The following is a 19202-nucleotide window of genomic DNA, read 5'->3' as shown; positions in this document are numbered from 1 at the left end:
CGGTTCAACGGAACAGCGTTTCGTATTAAATTTCATTTTAAAGTCGAAACAGCCGTTCCATTCCATTCTGTCAAAACAGAAAGGCTGTTTCAAGTTTTGCGGGAGTGGGAAGTCAACTAGATCTTGCTGGAGGTGGGAGGCAGCACAGCTGAGCTGCTTTCCTGTGACCCACGCTACATCGTGCCGGGGGTGGTAGGCAGCCTAGCTGGGCTGCCTCCCTGCCCCCTGCCAGATCTTTGAAACTTTTCAACCAGTCTCCTTTTGTTTCGAGGCTATTTCAACAGCCTTCGTTTTGTTCTGATTTTGCTGTTTCGACCTCGAAATTGGTCAAAACAATGTCGGAACGAAACAGCCAGGAAAATTTCACACAGCCCTGGTAATAGGTCAGTTTTAATTTCTTTAGGGAGCAAGGCCAGATTCTCATTTACAAAATAGGGCAAAGGACTCGGAGCTTGTTCCTTTAAGTGCCACACTAAACACTTTAGGAGGGATATTTTTATTGATTAGAATGGTGGATGTTTAGTGCAGTGGTTTTCAACCTTTTTTTCATTTGTGGACCCCTAAACATTTTTTAATGGAGGTATGGAACTCTGATTTGTGAGTGTTGGTAATGCCATACTTTTTGATTGATCACAGTCATCTTTCACAGACCCCTTAAACAGTCTGTGGACCCCCAGGGGTCTGCGGACCACAGGTTGTAAGCCACTGTTCTAGCGAAACTATTAGTGTTCTTATGAACTGTTGTTGGAAGAAATCTTTGGTGCTACTTTTTCTAGTAATCCAGCAGCATGTTATGCTGGACAGGGAGCTACTCAGGTTTACTAAAAATGCAAGTTCACATTTGTGGTCTTTATTTTCTGTCCTAATAGTCTCAAGGAGGCCATAACCACAGTCACCACCAAGGGCATGTTCATGAACACAGGCATTCTCATGGACATTCCCATGAGCATGGACTGGGAGCTGAAGGATTTCTAGAAGAATATGATGCAGTATTGAAAGGACTTGTCGCACTTGGAGGCATTTACCTTTTGTTCATCATTGAACACTGCATAAGAATGTACAAGCACTATAATAAACAAAAGGTATGTGATATGTTTTCTAATTTTTTTACTTATTGCAATTTCACAAATATTGAAATTCTATAACGGGTAGGCAACGTTTTTTGGCCAGAGTGTCAAAAAACCCCAGAACGTCTACCTTGGAAGGTGCCGGAGTGCCAGCGTGCCAGAAAAACAAAACGAGGGTACATGGCAGAATGCACTGCATATTAGTATAGTTAATAATAATAAATGTTGCCCTTTTTTATGATAAATACCAGATTTTCTAAAAATTGTAAATCTAATGGCAATAAATAAAATTTCTGATCTTGTGTATTTGTGCATGCCCTTCACCCCTGCCCCCCAGCCCAGGCTCCGTGGCTATCGCAACTACCCAGAACCTGGGCCGGCTGCAGCCAGGAGGCTGCAAACAGCTGCTGCCTCCCTGCCCTGGCCCCAGGCTTTGGGAAGGCAGCAGGTGCCGGCACTGTGCCCATTGGGGCCAGGCTGGGGCTGGAGCAGAGAGGCAGCAGCTGTTCGCAGCCTCCCAGCTGCAGCGAGCCCCAGCTCCGGGGTAGCTGCTGCCAGCCATGGTGCCTGGACCTCTTGCAGCAGGGCTTGCAGCCTCCCAGCTGCCTGCTGGGAGCAGCCCAGGCTCCCAGCTGGCAGCAGCTACCTAAAACCGGGGCTGGCTGCAGCCGGGAAGCTGCAAACAGCTGTTACCTCTCGGCCCTGGCCCCAGCCCCAACGTGTACCTGGGAAAATGGCCTCGCGTGCCATACTCGGCACACGTGCCGGGGGTTGCCAACCCCTGTTCTATAATTACTATGATACATGTGACAAGATTAGTAAAACTTCCTTTCCCTTCAGTGTTGTTGCATATGAAATGCTCGTTGTAAATTATCTATTGCAGACTAAACAGAAATGGTGTAAGAAAAAACAGATTGAAGAATCACCAGTTGGAACGAAGCTTTCAGATCATAAACTAAATAGTAGGCCAGATGCTGACTGGCTTCAGCTCAAACCTCTTGCAGGTAGATATTAATTTTCAGAATTTGTCTTTGATCTCTGCCCCTGAGAAGAGATTTGTGGTGTGAAAACAACAAGTTTGTAACGGGTGCTTCTCTGTAACTATTTGGGCTCTGTCAATGCCTTTTAACTCCATTATGAAGATTTCATGTACATGAAGCTTGGCTTCCCTGAGAGCCAAGGTCACTTTGAAGGCTTTGTTATGGCCTATTGAAGAGATTCTCAGACCAAGACAGATGGCCCTGCATCTTTTTTTTTCTTTGTTAATCATGAATGACTGATTGGATGTTTGCAGTTTGTTTAGGGTTTTATTTGTTAATTTTCATAATTAAAGGGGGAAATTGATGTGATTTTGTAAAACCCAGTTTGAAAATATTTGACTTGTTACATTGGTTGAGGCTGTTAGAAAAAATGATCCATAATGTATTTCTTATGCTTCTTAGTCTAATATTTTCAAATAGCAGTGCAAGCAGCTAACTACTGTTGTAGAAACACTGGAAACACTCTGCTTAGATTGTCTTCATGGTCACATGTTAAATAGCTTCACTTTTCTTTAATGAGGAACAGGACTTTAAGTGTCTCTTCTCAGAACTAAATTGCCAGAGTGCAGTTTTTGTCAAAACATACAGTAAAGTCCATACAATTTAAACTGAAACCATACAGTAAAGCTCACAGTTTTTAAAAACAAGGCAATATATTTCATTTAACTAGAAGCCTGCTGTGACCTTGATTTTTTTTTTTTTTCCTTCAGTGCCAGTCCCTGATTTGAAAGACCCTTCCACTTAGATAAAAATACTATATTTCCAGGCATACAGCACATGCCTTTTCACCCAAAAAATTCAGCCCCTCAAAATTGGGGTGCATATACTTAGTGGAAAAGCTGATTTTTTGACTGCGATAGAATCACCCTGCTTGATTCCTGATCCACAGTGCAGCAGCTGGTGCATTACTATTCAGGCACCTGAGGGAGTCAGTTAACTTAATGGTATTAATGATCATTTCTTCTTTTAAATGGTCTCAATGTTCCATCAATCAAGCTAACCTTTCTTAGGCAATTTGCAGTCTTCTAGCTGCTTCTGGTCTCTCTGTGTCTCTCTCTGTGTCCCTTGGCCTGTTTGGCTAAAATACATCTTGCTGCATGAATTTGATCTGGAAAGTGTCATAGAATTTTTACAGTTTCTTATCTCTGGTCCTAAAATATTGGCACTCTTTTTCTTGTTGTTTTTGGCCAGCATGATTTCTTCTTATGTTTTTTGACCTGCTGCATGATTGTTTCTTGCAGCTCCTCTCTTCCCTTCAGTTAGTTCATTTTATTACTTGAGGTAAAGCTGAGGACACTAAATGTATTACACCTGAGCATTCTAATTACTTTTCTCAAATGTTTCATGTACAATTTTCTTTCTCTGTGCTAGCATTAGAGCACCCTAATAATAACCCTATTCATTCCAGTAAAAATAAGATGATATATTCAACTCTTTCACTGTATGGAACAAAAGAATTAATATGGGCGCAGTACAGTGAACTTGAAAGATCTTCTGTGTTCAGCCACAGATGCTACTACATACCAGCAATTAAGTGCTCCTTGTGTGTGTGCGCACACAAAAAGAACCAGATTAAGGTGCATTGCACTTTTGGGCTGTTGGCATGTAAGGGATTTTATTATAGTCCTGACAGCTGTTTTCTCTGCATTGAACTGTGAACATGTCAGCAGCAGAATACCAGATACAACCTAGGTCAGGCTAAAAGTTACTCTTGGTATTGCAGGTAACTTAGTTGCAGTGCTGTTGCCTGGTAATGGTGATCTCTGCATATCCTACAAGCACTTCACTGAAAAACAATGCTGCAAGAGAGAACATACCCATCTCTATGGGGAAAGTGATTTTTTTTTCTTAAGCTTACGATGTGCTGGAATGTTTAATAAACTTTTGTTTTAGCAAAGCCATTAGATCCCAATAAGCAAAGGTATACCTGCTGGTGGTGTCTTAATTAAGAATTAACATACCGCATCTCTTTGGCTGGCTTTAATACAGGAGCTGATGACTCAGTTGTATCTGAAGACCGACTTAATGAAACTGAACTGACTGATCTAGATGGCCAGCTGGACTCCCCGCCCAAAAACTTCCTGTCTGGAGAAAATGCATGCAATATGCACCATTCTCACAACGATGTCTTACATGCTGTTCAAGAGCACAATCTCCATGATGCAGAGTACGACAACAGCCCTGGAGAAGATAAAATCATAGCTAGAAAACACAACCATCACTGGCACCACAAACATTCCCACCATTCCCATGGTCACTGCCATTCAGGAAAAGACCTGAAAGATACTGGCATAGCCAACATAGCTTGGATGGTAATTATGGGAGATGGCATCCACAATTTTAGTGATGGCTTAGCAATAGGTAAGTGCATACAGGGTGCAGGACATGTTTTCTACAGCTGTACCTGCCCTAGAAAATTCACTGCAGGGGAAGCCCTCTACATGGCAGCAATATCAGAAGTATTGCTAGAAGCAGTGCCATAGATGTTTGTCATTACTTTAAGTATTGTTTTATTTAACCTTGCTTAAAGCTGGTATAAGGACCTCAGTGTATTTAAAAAAACAGGAACCCCTGTCTACACTATTTTCCCAAGTGCCATTGCTACAAAGGGAAAGGGCAAGAAATTTATGCCAAATATCCCTTAAACCCTGTATGAAATCCCTGGTGACTGTAATAATTGTTTGTTTGGATTTCATAATTCTTTTATTTCAAAATATTATTAAATGAAAAGAAATCTCAAACTTTCAGTTTGTCATCAATCATAATTGTGTTGTGAGTCAGGTTTCCGGAGCTGTTTGCTATACCAAAAATACTTAAGTTGTGCTCCAGTTAACTTAACCTGTGTTTGAGCAAGATAATTTCCCTTATAAACAATACCAATAATAGCTTTGTTGCTAACTGGATGTAGTAGAGGCTGTGCTTCTGGGGAGAGAAACTGGAGCAGAAGTAGTAGGCCTTTTTGTTTTCAGTTTGAATAATATGTTAACATCACTCATTCAAATGTCCTTAGTTGGTCTAATACAAGATATCACACCTACCCAAAGAACCTTGCCTGCCTGTGTCCTTAGACCAACATGGCTACAACCAGAAACCCTGCTTAGTGCATTTTTGAACACATCATATTTAAAGAAAAGTGAGAAGAATTTTCAAGCACAGCTTATTAGAAATGGGTGCTAGCCTGCCACCTCTGCACCTCCCTCACCTGTCCCACTGTAGTGCAGTGGGTCTTTGTCATGGATTCCCACAGGGGATGCTTGGTCAGAATCCTTAGCCTTGTCTAGTCTCCGAGTGCCCCTTCCCCTGCCCCTGAAGCCAGCCCAAGTATGGCTTCTCAGATGGTATGAACCCCTGGCTCCTTTGGTTTCTAAGACCCTAGACTTTCAGTCCCAGTCCCTGGTTACCATCTTGTTCAATTTCTGCAAGAAGCTTTACCCCTTCAGAGGGGAAAGGAGTGCACCCTGAATTGCCAAGCAGCAGTACAGACGGGTACCCTTCAAGAAGGCATTTATTGGGCAACTGAAGTTCAGCAAAGTTTTTCTTGCCCTCCAAAGGGAAGCTGCTCTGTTTCAGTCCAGCCCACAGAGCCCTGAACACCACAAAGCTGGAGCTACTCTCCCTGCTCTCAGGCCAACACCCTCCTGTCTGGGCCCTTCTTTAGTGTTCCCTTGTTTCATGCTACTCTCCCTCTTTCCCTTGACACTGTCTCCAGTGCAGTGGGATGTCCTCTTTCAAGTGGTGTTTGACAAGCCCAGGTGACGTGTCATTGAAGCTATTTGATTTTTTTTCTGGAGGTGCATCTTGTATCTATAGGTGCATCTCTTTAGACTTTTTTTGGCTTCTGCATCCTATTTGTGGTCACCATTTCTAAATTAAAGTTCCTTGTCTGGAGCTATAGCTTGCATTTATTATACCTGAATGTATAACTTTGTTCTGTATTAAAATAGATTTTGTATGAGTGGTCCAAGTTTAATAAGCACTAAGGGACCTGTCTTGTGTAACCTTCTGAGGGGCCAACAAATAAACAGATGGACCAAATACACTATCCCAGGCCCTCTGCCAAAATATAATAGCTTCCAAGGATTTTTTCTTAAAAATATGGAAAAGAAGAGACAGTTGGTTGGGGCTCTCTTATACTTAGCCTCCTACCCAAAAGAACTTAGTCTTTTTGTTAATTTGCATCCTAGGAACATCCTGAAACAATGGGAAGCTTATGCTGAAATGGCGTATTCTGCCAAAAAAAATTAGCAATTTCACAAAGGCAATGCTGTTCATTGTTATTATTATTACTGTTATTAAACTTTCCTGCAAAATTAAAATACCATTAACATCTTATTTTTCCAGGAGCAGCGTTTAGTGCCGGACTGACAGGAGGAATTAGTACTTCTATAGCAGTGTTTTGTCATGAGCTTCCCCACGAATTTGGTAACTAATTACTTAAGCTTGATGTATTTAATCTCTTTCACAGTAAATAAATAGCTACTTTATGCAAAATGTATCCAAGAGCTATTGCCACACTAATGAAGGTAACTCTAATGTGATGTAAACCACATTAGGGTAACTATTTTAAAACACAAAAATTCTCATACAGAACATGATTGAACAATGTCATCATTCGCTGCATACAATGAGAATATCAATACATGAATATTTTGGAAAAAACCTGGTGTCGTCATTATGCTGTTTATTCTGAATGTGAAACTTTCAGAATACTTGTTTATAATGAACTAAACAGATTGGAATAGCTGACTTACGCATTGGCCACTGTATTTGTTCTGGTGGTTCCATCAATGATGGATGCTTATAAATTTCATATTCTGTTAATAGTTCATACTGAGAGCTACCATATCCATTAGCTCAAACTTATGTGATATGTGGGCCCTGCATATAAAGAAGGTGCAGTGTTCCTTTTTTTTTAACGATGTACTACATTTTATTACAGTGGATACATAATTGGTTGAATCCTTATGGATTCTTATGCTCTGCAAAGTATTCTTTATGCTGACCTCTGGCAGCAAACAGAGATCTTCATCTTCACCTGCAGTAGTTTGCCTGGAGAACAGATATGGATCCCTAGCAACACAGGGAGGAGCATGGTAGGTGAGGACAGAATAGGCCTCCCCAAGGTGGGAATCATTGAGAAGATCACCACCACCGAGAAGAAGCAACGGGTAGTGGTGGTTGGAGAATCCCTTCTTCTGGGCTGACCTGTTGTCTCAGGAGGTCTGCTGTTTGCCCGGAGCCTAGATCCAAGATGTCACAGAGGGATACTAAGACTCATCTATCCCTCTGACTACTACCCATGCTGCTTATTCATGTGGGCACTAATGATACTGGCAGGGGAGACCCCCTGAGCAGATCAAAAGTGACTACAGGGCTCTGGGTGCAAGGGTGAAGGGGACAGGGGCTCAGCTGGTATTCTCATCGATCCTTCTGGTCAAGGTAAAGGGCCCAGGCAGAAGCAGGAGCATCCTGTAGATAAATGCATGGCTGGTGGTGTCATCAGCATGTCTCTGGTTTCTTTGACCACGGGATGTTCCAAGAAGAAGGATTGCTAGGAAGAGACGGGATCCACCTGATGAAGACAGGGAAGAGCATCTTTGCAGACAGGCTCGCAATCTTAATGAGGGCTTTAAACTAGGTTTGCCGGGGGATGGAGACCAAAACCCCGGTAAGTGGGGAAGCAGATGACCTGAAGGAAGCACAAACAGGAAGGCGGGTAACGGGAGACCTCATTCTTCCTGAGAAAATAGGGTAACCAGCTAGATACCTCAGGTGTCTGCACGTAAATGCACGGAGCCTGGGAAACAAGCAGGAAGAACTGGAAGGCCTTACACTGTCACAGAACTGCGATGTGATTGGAATAACAAAGACTTGGTGGGATAGTTGACATGACTGGAGCACTGTGATGGATGGGTATAAAGTGTTCAGAAAGGACAGGCAGGGGAGAAAGGAGAAGAAGTTGCACTTTATGTAAAAGAGCCATATGATTGCTCAGAGATCCAGTATGGAATTGAAGATAGGCCTGTTGAAAGTCTCTGGGTTAGGGTCAGAGATAAAAACAACCTCTGCCGTGATGTTGTGTTGGGTGTTTTCTATAGAGCACCAGAGCAGGAGGATGTGGTGGATGAGGCATTCTTCAAACAACTAACAGAAGTTTCCAGATCACAGGCCCTGGTTCTCATGGGGAACGTCAGTCACCCTGACATCTGGTGGGAGGACAGTGCAGCAGTGCAGAGACGATGCAAGTAGCTTTTGAAGTATTGGCGACAACTTCCTGGTACAAGTTCTGGAACAGCTAACTGGAGGCCGTGTTCTTGACCTGCTTCTTACAAATGGAAAAATTGGTGAGGAACGTAGTAGCACCGCCACAACGTAATCAAGTTCAGGATCCTGAGGAAAGGAAGAAGAGCAGTAGAGCAAGGACTCTGGACTTCAGAAAAGCAGACTTTGGCTCGCTCAGAGAACTCATGGGCAGATCCCCTGGGAAGCCGGTCTGAGAGAGAGAGAGGAGTCCAGGACAGCAGACTGTATTTTAAAGAAACCTTAATGAAAGTGCAGGAACAAACCATCCTGGTGTGCAGAAAGACTAGCAAGTATGCCAGGAAACCAGCTTGGCTTAGCAGGGAACTCTTCAATAAGCTAAATCACAAAAAGGAAGCTTATAAGAAGTGGAAACTTGGACAAACAACTAGGGAGGAGTATAAAAGTATTGTTTCAGCATGCAGGGATGAAGTCAAGAAGGCCAAAGCACAACTGGAGTTGCAGCTAGCAAGGGATGTGAAGGGTAACAAGAAGTGTTTCTACAAGTATGTTAGTAACAAGAGGAAGGTCAGGGAAAGTGTGGATCCCTTACTGAATGGGGAAGGCAACTTCGTGACAGAGGGTACAGAAAAGGCTGAAGTGCTCAATGCCCTTTTCACTTCAGTCTTCACAGGCAAGATCAGCTCCCAGACTACGGCACCTGGCAGCACAGTTTGGGGAGGAGGTGAGCAGCCAACTGTGGCAAAAGAGATGGTTAGTGACTATTTAGAAAAGCTGGACATATACAAATCCATGGGGCTGGATGGGATGTACCTGAGAATGCTGAGGGAGTTGGCTGATGTAATTGCAGAGCCACTGGCCATCATCTTTGAAAATTCATGGTGATCAGAGAGGTTCTGGACTATTGGAAAAGGGCAAATATAGTGCCCATTTTTAAGAAAGGAGAAAAGGAGGATCCAGGGAACTACAGACCAGTCAGCCTCACCTCAATCCTTAGAAAAATCATGGAGGGAGGTCCTCAAGGAATCCATTTCTAAGCCCATAGATGAGAAGGTGATTAGGAACAGTTGGCATGGATTCACCCAGGGCAAGTCATGCCTGGCCAACCTGATTACCTTCTATGATGAGATGACTGGCTCACTGGATGCAGGGAGACCAGTGGATGTAGTGTACCTTGATTTTAGGAAGGTTTTTGATAGTTTCCCACAGCCTTCTTGTAGGAAAGCTAAGGAAGTATGGGTTGATTGATGAATGGAATGTAAGGTGGATAGAAACCTGGCTGGTCATCAGGCTCAGAGAGTAGTAGTCAATGGCTTAATGTCTAGTTGGCAGCTGGTATCAAGTGGAGTTCCCCCAGAGTCAGTCCTGTGGCCAGTTTTGTTCAATATCTTCATCAGTGACCTGAAAGATGGCATGGAGTGCACCCTCAGCAAGTTTGCAGATGACACCAAGCTTAGGTAGTAGATATGCTGGAGTAGATACGGGGTTAATAGATATGGGACACCTTGCTATGGAGTAGATTCAGAGGGCACATCTACACGTGTGCCAGACTGCACAGTTGTTATTGCTGTCATTTAGTGCTTAAGCAAGTACTCAACGACTGCAATAACCAGTGTTACTGCGCAGTCCCAATGCTGCACAGGTTTTTTCTCGTTGCTACTGTGCAGTAGCGTTGGTGTCACAGTTCATGCCCACTGATGCTGCATCGCTGTATCAGCAAGCTACAGCAACATAGCTTGTTGCTGTGGCAGCATAGCATCTCATGTCAACGCACCCAGACAGACCTAGACAAATTAGAGGATTGGACCAAAAAAAATCTTATGAAGTTCAATAAGGACAAGTGCAAAGTCCTGCACTTAGGATGGAACAATCCCATGCATTGGTACAGGCTGGGGACTAACTGGCTGAGTAATAGCTTTGCAGAAAAGGACCTGCGGGTTATAATGGATAATAAGCTGAATATCAGCCAGTGATGTGCCCTTGTTGCTAAAAAGGCTAACAGTATACTGGGCTGCCTTGCTAGGTGGGTTGCCAGCAGATCAAGGGAAGTGATTATTCCCCTCTATTCAGAACTGGGGAGGCCACATCTGAAGTACTGTGTCCAGTTTTGGGCTCCCAATTACAGAAAGTATGTGGACAAATTGGAGAGAGTCTAGTGAAGAGCAATGAAAATGCTTAAGGGAGTGGGGCACTTGACTTCTGAGGAGAGGTTGAGGGAACTGGGCTTACTTAGTGTAGAAAAGAGAAGACTGAAAGAGGAGTTAATAGCAGCCTTCAACTACCTGAAGGGTGGTTCCAGAGAGATTGGAGCTAGACCAGGGGTGGGCAAAATATGGCCTGTGGGCCGGATCCGATTTCTGGTGTTTGTCCAGCCCACATCAGATCCCTTGGTCCTGCCTGGCCCAGGCACGGTCCAGCCATGGCGCGTCCTTCTACTCCCTAGGCCCGCAGCAGGGCTGGGGCAGCTCCGCAGCTGAACTACCTTTCTAGGCAGCCCAGGTGGTGGTAGCTCCGTCTGGCTGCTGCTACTGCTGGCTCCAGCCACACAGTACCAGCGAAGACCCACATTACACAGCCTCGACCCTGCACGCCCTGTGCCTGCTCTGGGCTCGCCTGCCCTGGGCTCAACAGCAGTGGCGTTAGACAAAAGCTCTTACTCAGTGCAGGGGGAAGAGCAGCCCCTCCCCCTCACCACCACCAGGCCGTTCCTGCTGCAGTCGCCCAGAGCCCACATTGGGCTGCCCTGTGTCAGGCTGCCCAGCAGGGCAGCGGTGGCAGTGCAGAGCACAGGCACAGGGCATCCCCGCATGGGCTCTGGGTGGCTGCAGCAGGGAATGGCTGGCAGTGGTGAGGGGAAGGGGCTGCTTTTCCTCCCATACTGAGAACAGTTTGTTTGGCACCACCCCTGCTGAGCCTGGACGGGTGAACCCAGAGCAGGTGCGTGGGGCCAGGGCTGTGCAGTGCGGGTCCCTACTGGTACTGTGGGGCTGGGGCCAGTGGCACCAGCAGCCAGAAGGAGCTGGCACCATGCAGGCTGCCTAGAAAGGCAGTCCAGTCGCAGAGTCTCCCCAGCCCCGCTGCTTGCCCAGGAGGCGGCAGGATGTGCCATGGGTGGGCGGTGCGAAGCAGGCATGGGGCACGCCAGGTCAGAGCTGTGCCCGAGACCGTGGTGGCAGCAGATCAGCGGGAAATGTCGAGAGCAGGCGTGGGATGGACTGAACACTGGCAGTGGTGGGGAGGTGCTGCAGGGTGTTTGGGCTCTGGGCTGTTGTGGGGTGAGGGCGAGTGCTGACTGGCTCAGGCGGGTGCAAATCAGGGGGCTCCCATGCACACATCACATACCCACAAACCCCGCAACTACACCCTCCCCTGCACACAGTCGGAAGCCCTGCACACACACATGTGCCTCTGGGGGAAGCCCCACTCACTGCTAGGTGCACACACCCCACCACATATGCACACTCACACGCCCTGTGCACACCCTACTCTCCCCCACACACAGCTTCACAGCCACCATCCCTCTCCATCACCCCACAGCCCCCCCGCCCCCACACACCCCCATACCCTCTCGCACACCCTACGTACACACACATCCACGCACACCCACCAGTAGCACCCCACAAACCCCATACGTATGCACGCATACCCTTCCACATACCCTTAATATACAAGAGTAAGCCCTCATTTTGAAGTATTATGCTATCACGTCTATATACACCACAGAAATGCACTCAAATCAGGACAAAAATATGTTTTTAAATAAAATTAAAATGTTACTGTCAGTGTTTGATTTTTAGTATACAATTTGGTTTTTCCCCAGTTCCAAGATGGCAAATCCCCTTCCCAAAAGGAGTACTTCTGGGGGCAAGGGGAGGGACTTTAGGTGGCAAAGGTCAGGGGTTAGGGCAGGGGTGAGTAAAATGCAGCCTGCAGGCCAGATGCGGCCTGCCAGGCCATTCTATCTAGCCCACGGGACCCCTAAAATTTTAGAAAACTAATATTTATCTGCCCTGGGCTGCCAGTCATGCAGCCCTCAATGGCTTGCCAAAACTCAGTAAGTGGCCCTCCGTCCGAAATAATTGCATGCCCATGGGTTAGGGGGTGGGACTTCCAGTCCCAAGATGGCAACCAGGGGGTGGGGTACTTATCAAAGGGCTATCCTTGTGGCCTTCAACAGCTCACCAAACCTCATTAAGCAGCCCTCCAGCCAAAACAATTGCCTGCCCCTGAGCTAAACTGTTCTTAGTAGTGGCAGATGGCAGAACAAGAAGCAATAGTTTCAAGTTGCAGTAAGGGAAGTTTAGGTAGGATATTAGGAAAAACTCTTGCTAGGAGGCTGGTAAAACAATGGAACAGGTAACCCAAAGGTTTTTGAATCTCCATCCTTGGAGGTTTTTAAGACCCAGCTAGACAAAGCTTTGGCTGGGAAGATTTAGTTGGGGATGGTCCTGCTTTGACCTGGGGGTTGGACTGGATGACCTCCTGAGGTCCCTTCCAACCCTAATCTTCTAAGGTTCTAGGTAGTCATCAATGGCTTGATGTCTGTTTGGGAGGATGTATCAAATGGGGTTCCCTAGCAGTTTATTCTGGGTCTAATATGATGTAAAATCTCCATTAAAGATTTAGAGAATGGGATGGAGTGCACATTTAGCAGATTTGCAGATGATACCAATTTGGGTGGAGTTACAGACCCTAGACCAGTGGGTCTCAACCTACTTAGGTTCAAAGCACCCTTGTACAGTTTCTTTGAATTTGACAGCCCCCTAGTTAAGAATCCAAGTGCTGCCTCAGCTTTACCCCAGTAGTTCTGAATTGGGAGCTGCCACCACTGCTGCAGGCAGGTAAAATGCCCTGTGCACCTCATGCATGGCAAGATCATGAAGAGATCTGGCATAACTGCACATTCTTCTTATGTTATAGTTCTCTGATAAGCCTGAAGCAGGCAGGAGTGCCGCAGGCCTTCCTAGTCTGAACCTGTAGGCATCTCCTGGAAACAGCTGTGTGGGGCAGGTTGAATTGTCTTGTGCTTCTCTGCTTCTGAGAGGAGCATCAGGGGAAAGACTGGGAAGGGCTGTGGCATGACTGGGCTCTCTTGCCTGCTTCAGAGTTATCGGATAAACAACCCAGAAGAAATGTGCACTCATGCTGCACACGTGCACTCATGGCCATACACACCTAGTACACAGCTGTGCACTAGATGTTTGTGGCACTTCTGCCTGCAGCAGCCCCTTCATTGCAGCACTCTTGAAAGGATCTAATGGCATCCTGGTTGAGAAACGCACTGAAAAGAGAAAGGTTAGGATTCAAATCAACCTTGGTAACCAGAGAAACGGTAACCTAGGTAAACCAGACAAATGGTAAATAATCAGTCAAAATCCAACAAGGACAAATGAAAAATTATGCACTTGGGAAAGAACAATTGCATACATAAATACAGACTGGGGAAAGATTAACTTGGGTAGACTTCAGTGCTGCAGAAAATGATCCAGGGGTCACAGTGGACTAGTGATGTACCATGGGTCTCCACACCTGGGGGCCAATGCTTGCATTTGCGCCGCCGCTGCCCCCCCCCCTGCTGCCCCCAGCAATACTTAGTCATGTTGTGCGCTAAGAACTCTGAAGGGCCCAGCCGGTGCCTGGGGGGTCATGCCCCCTCCCTTTCCCCCCCCCCCCCCCAACCACCATATGATCCATTGCAGTGGCAAACCAAAGCTGAATAGCAGCCAACAGTGTGCTCGTATTGCAAAAAGAGAAAAAAGGACAAAGGATACTGGATTGTATTAATAGGAGCATTGCTTGCAAGTCAAGAGAAGTGATTCTCCCATCTGTTCACTGGTGAAGCCTCACATGGAGTAGTTGAAGTTTTAGGCACTGCACTTGAAGGAAGATGTGGGCAGATTAGAACGAGTACAGTTGACAATAACGAAAATGATTATAGGCCTGAGAAGCAAAATCTCTAAGGAAAGGCTGAAAGAACAGAATTTAGTTTGGAGAAGAGAGGACTGAGGAGATTTGATAGCAGCATTCAAATACAAGGAAAAAGAGCAATAGTCTTTAATTGAAGAAGGAGAAATTTAAGTTGAATATTAGGAATAATTTTCTCACTATGAAGGTTGTTAAGCATTGGAAGAGATTTTGAAATCTCTACCCTTGTAAGTTATTAAGGGCAGGTTAGACAAACACCTGCCTATGATGCTTCAGTCACAGATGCTTCTACCTTGAGCAGGGGATTGAGCTGGATGTCTAGACCTACTTTCCTATGGTATTGTAAGTTAATATTATGGAACACTGGTTACATAGGCAAATTCATGGACTTGGGTTTTGTGGGGGGGGGCGGTTAATATAATATAGAACGCCTTGCTTTTGAGCTGCAGTTTTGATATATATTATGAAAGAAAGCAAGTGTGGATTATTGGAGTCTATAAAAGTCAGTGTGAGCAGGACATGTGCCATCTTCCTTGTCCACAAATGAGGGTTTCCAGGCAGATGTATTTTATTAGAAACTATTGCCAATGCAACAGATTTTTTAAAGTGGACCCTGTTTAGTGTTAAGTAACACTGCTGAAGCTACCACCACATTGAAGGGTGTAGTGGATGCAAAGTTGTCTATAACTACTTGTAATAGTATGATTTTTGCAGGGGGTTTTCTTACAGCTCACTATGTTTGGGGGCTGTAACATAATATAATTCAGTGTATCCTTGAGCATTTTTCTTTGCTGAACTACACCTCCGTTTGCAATTTTCTCCAGACTTTGAGGGTTGGTAACTTGAATACTTCCTGAGCACTATTTTTGAAGCCATAGTCTCACTTCTAGATTTTTTTTTAAGATTGAAGGAAAGGGAAAAAATGAGTGCACCAGAAATTTTAAAAGGAGAAAAACCTGTCAATATTCTTTAAGTTACTGGTATCCTCTTTCTTCTTTCATTCAGTATTTCTTTGCCTATGTGCTCTTCAGTCCTTCCACAGCAAAGGTTTGTCATAATTTCTGGAATTTCAAATAAGTATAACCTGACTGACTGCTATAACTATAGCTGTAGTTAGAGCCAGAGAGGAGGACTTAATTTGGGGCCAATCTGTGCCCCTTCAAGAACAACTTTAAACAACAAAATACTTGTAAAGCTTTGCAGTCCTTTGAAAAATCGTTATAGAAGTGTGGATACTAATTAAGACTCAGTCTTCTCCAAGGTAATAAAGGACACATATGGAGTGTAAAAGATACGTGGGAGGTAATGGAGTAGCTGTCTACAATTGGAACACAGCGCTGCAGAGCATTTAAGGCAAGAAGCGAAGCTGCAGGGCATCTCAAGGGATTGCAGTATAGGCTGTTAAAAGAAGAATTTTGCTCAGGATGATGGGATTAATTTAACACCTATTCAGGGAAGTGCCCATGGGAACTTCTCCAGAGGTTCCAGATACCATAGGATTTGCCTCTCCTCCAAAAGAAAGGTGGGGGGGACAGTTTATATTAGTTGTATCTGTTTTGCCAAGTTTAGCTGTAGACCCCAAAGAGAACAAATGTTTCACTTCCTGTTCTTGGTTGCTTCAGGCCAAACTAGACAAGCACAGCAAGGAGCTGCCTCTTTAGGCCCAGCTCTCAGGTGGAGGGCAACATGCTTTCACTGAATTTTAAAGGTTCACTTACTGTCACTTTCAGGCAGTTCAACAGAGTTTGAGGCAGCATATATTCCTCCTCTCTGTACTATGTTGAAAGCATATGCAGGTGAGAAGGGTGGGGGAGTTAAAGATTAGCGTGTATTTCTGAATAAACTAACTTTTAATGAACATGCAGCCATTCCTGGTGAGCTAAAGTTACTTTCTTTTCTTTTTTATGATTCAGACATGCCATTTAATGCCTTCAGAAATACAAAATGTATGGTCATTATCTCAGTACATTGTGAGAAACTCTGGCCCAGATCACTGCGAATATATGAAAAGCAGGATTTTCTTAGTAATATCTTCTATTGAACCAATGATACAGATGGGGGAGAGATTAAGCAAGCTTTCAGGCATAAAGTGCCCTTCATTGGTCCAGTAAAAGATATTACATTGTAAATTCTGCTTTCTCAGTTCTCAGGGGTATGATCTCTTCAAATTTTCCTAAATTTGCAAAACATTCACTTGTCTCATTTTCTAACAGTAATGTATGAGGGATCACTAGGGGGTTATTCTGAACTCTGCTGAAACTGATAATCTTTTTGAATTTGCATCTGTGAAAGCTCAACTCAGTTTAACTTGTAAAATCAGAATGATCAGACTGAGATGTCACAGTGCCTTTTCCAAATATGGCTCACAAACGTTGCTAGTTCTCAGTTTTCTCCTGTACCCCAAGGCCTTATTTTTGGGCCTAGGCATGCTTTTATTAATGTCAGTGGCAAGACACCCAGTGACATGAGTAGCAGCAAGTTTCACATTGCACTAGGCACATACCTTCTTCAGCTACAGCATGGGTAAATTTTTCCTCTGCCAATCCATGGTCCAAAAGAATCCATCAGTTAATAACTTCTGGCAGATAAGGAGAGTCCAACTTAATTTCTCTTTTTTATAAAAATGCACTTTTATATATGCGCACACATGCATGCATATGTATGTGTATTAGGCAATATATATATTTGATTATATCCCTTTGCCCATCACTCTTAGTCTGTCATTTGTCTGTGTATATTGAAAAGTCTCTATGACAGGAACTGTGGTTTTGTTTTCATATAGATCCTATATAATGAGTTCTTAATCCTGATTGAGATTTTTGGGTACTACTGCATAATACTGAATAGTCGGAGCAGCTAGAAATGCGAAGCAGAGTACCTTTCCCTGGTTATGAACATTTGGGGTACAGTAGCTCCCTAGTAGAAAGGGGATAATTAGAGGCTAAAATACTATTACAGGGGATTTATGGGTCTGACAGTTGACAACTAATCTGTTTAAATTTTGTTTATATGGGGGCATGGTATAGTGTAATGGTAGGGATGAGATAAATGCTGAAAAAGCACTGTTTTTTAACATAATACACAGCAGACCTGTAGCTCCTATCAGGATCATAGATGACAGATCAATCTCTGACTATCCAGAGTAGATGATCTCCTCTGGCTGGCCAAGAGGACATAATGATGGTCATCACAGTAGTTCTTTCAGACCTTCACTTCCCTCAAACCAAACAATTCTTTGATTCAGGTTTTGTCTCAAGAAAAATACATTTTAAACCAAGAAATGCTGTGTCTTAAAGGCTTTTGTTGTGTATCTCCATTTAGATTATTGCAAATTTTATCTTTCTCCAGATAAAATAATCCTACTAGTGTTTTTACTAAAATGACTATCTTCTTTGTTTCGTCTTGAATTAACAGAATTTAAAAGGTGACCGAAATGCTAGTTAGATGAGAATCTTTAGTCTCATCTTCAGCATCATCTACTTTTTGAGCTGAGGAAAGAAAATAACTTTAAAGAAAGGAAGCATGAAGTAGAGATGCTGAAGATTTCAGCAATTACCTCAGGTTATTAGGGAGGGAGGGAGGTTATTTTACGAGCTGGTGCTCCTTGCAGAATTCCTGAGTTACAGCAGAAATTGCAAGTGAAAACCAATATAAACTGAACAATACTCTCCTGTTTCAAATCTAGGTGCTTAGGAGAAAGAGTCTTGATGAGTTCTGGGAAAACTTACTAGAGAAACGTGACTGGTATCTTGCCACTGTTGGCTCAAGATAGTATTTCTGTCACTTAAGTTTCACATGGCAATAAGCTAATTTTGTTTTGTGTTTTTCGGTTCGGGTTGTTGTTTTTTTAAAAGGTATTTTGGGGCCTAACAGAGTGAAAAACTTGGGCTCTTGCGTATGCCAATTAAGAATAAATGAGAACAGTTCTGTTTAGTGACTAGGTAGTAAGATTTTTGTGTACTCTCAGAAATAATTTGCAAGTCAGATTAGGGTGTCCCATTTTAGTTTATAGGCTGTTTTAAAGTTCTGCAAACTTTCTCAGATTCACTTTCTACAGACAATAAAACAGCTAAGACCAATTCATTCTATATTGGTGTGTACAAAACTTATAATATAACTGAGGCTGGAGTAAATACACAGATCAGACAATCTGTAGTTGTGAACGTAATTGAGACTGGAGCAAAGGTTTTGTCTTCCTCAGAAAGACAAATGAGAAATTGCTCATTTTTGTTCTTGGAGTGAGGGAGGAGGGGTTTGGGTTTGTTTGGGGGGTTTTCTTGACCAACAGTCAAACTGAACCATCCCTTTGCTTTGTTCTTATGTTGACACCTTTGCATGATTTAAGAATGTGTTATTTCATTTTACATTAAACCTATTCCTAGTAGCATTAATCAAGAATAAGTATCTTCATAACCTTTCATATTGGTTTATCTAGGTGGATTTAATCAAACTTCTATTTAATATAGTGTAATGTCTCATGTAGGCAAGTTTTGAGTAGCCTGATTTACCCTCCCCTTTCTCCTGCCTGCACAAGGCAAAGCTACAGCTTCCTTTGTGGCACAAAGTGCATTACTGCAAGCATTTAAAGGCTTACGAGATTCACAACTATCTGTATCAAAAGAAATTATATGAATCATTAAAAAAGAGGCTCCATTGGTATTATAAATTCAAGCATTAAGAGAAACCGTATCATTTGAAGTCAATCAGCTTGTTCACAAAGACAAAGTTGAGATGTTAGAACAGTTACCACAGGGACAGTAATTGTATGTGTGTGAACTTGCATCACATATCCCTCTATCTGTGTGTGGTATTTTAATGCTCTGTATAGTTTGAGCTGGACTAAAAATTATCAAGGGTGTTTGCAGTTATCACGATTCTTGGTGGAGGCTAAACTTGTTCATTCTTAGAC

At 43.7% G+C, this 19202-nt stretch overlaps 1 protein-coding gene across 2 annotated transcripts in view; it reads left to right on the top strand.

The window, feature by feature from the left end:
• The window catches only part of SLC39A10 (solute carrier family 39 member 10), a 78924-nt gene that overhangs the window by 50587 nt on the left and 9135 nt on the right, over positions 1–19202 (top strand). For both annotated transcript variants that reach the window (XM_059727236.1, XM_006276795.4), the window contains 4 exons: positions 870–1082; positions 1951–2071; positions 4097–4468; positions 6449–6529. In XM_059727236.1, coding sequence (XP_059583219.1) covers positions 870–1082; positions 1951–2071; positions 4097–4468; positions 6449–6529 — 787 coding nt within the window. The remainder of the gene's footprint in view (positions 1–869; positions 1083–1950; positions 2072–4096; positions 4469–6448; positions 6530–19202) is intronic.

Source organism: Alligator mississippiensis, chromosome 4 (genome assembly GCF_030867095.1).
Source record: "Alligator mississippiensis isolate rAllMis1 chromosome 4, rAllMis1, whole genome shotgun sequence".
NCBI classification, from domain to species: Eukaryota; Metazoa; Chordata; order Crocodylia; family Alligatoridae; genus Alligator; species Alligator mississippiensis.
Note: the sequence above shows the minus strand (reverse complement) of the source record. Positions and strands in the feature narration are given on the sequence as shown.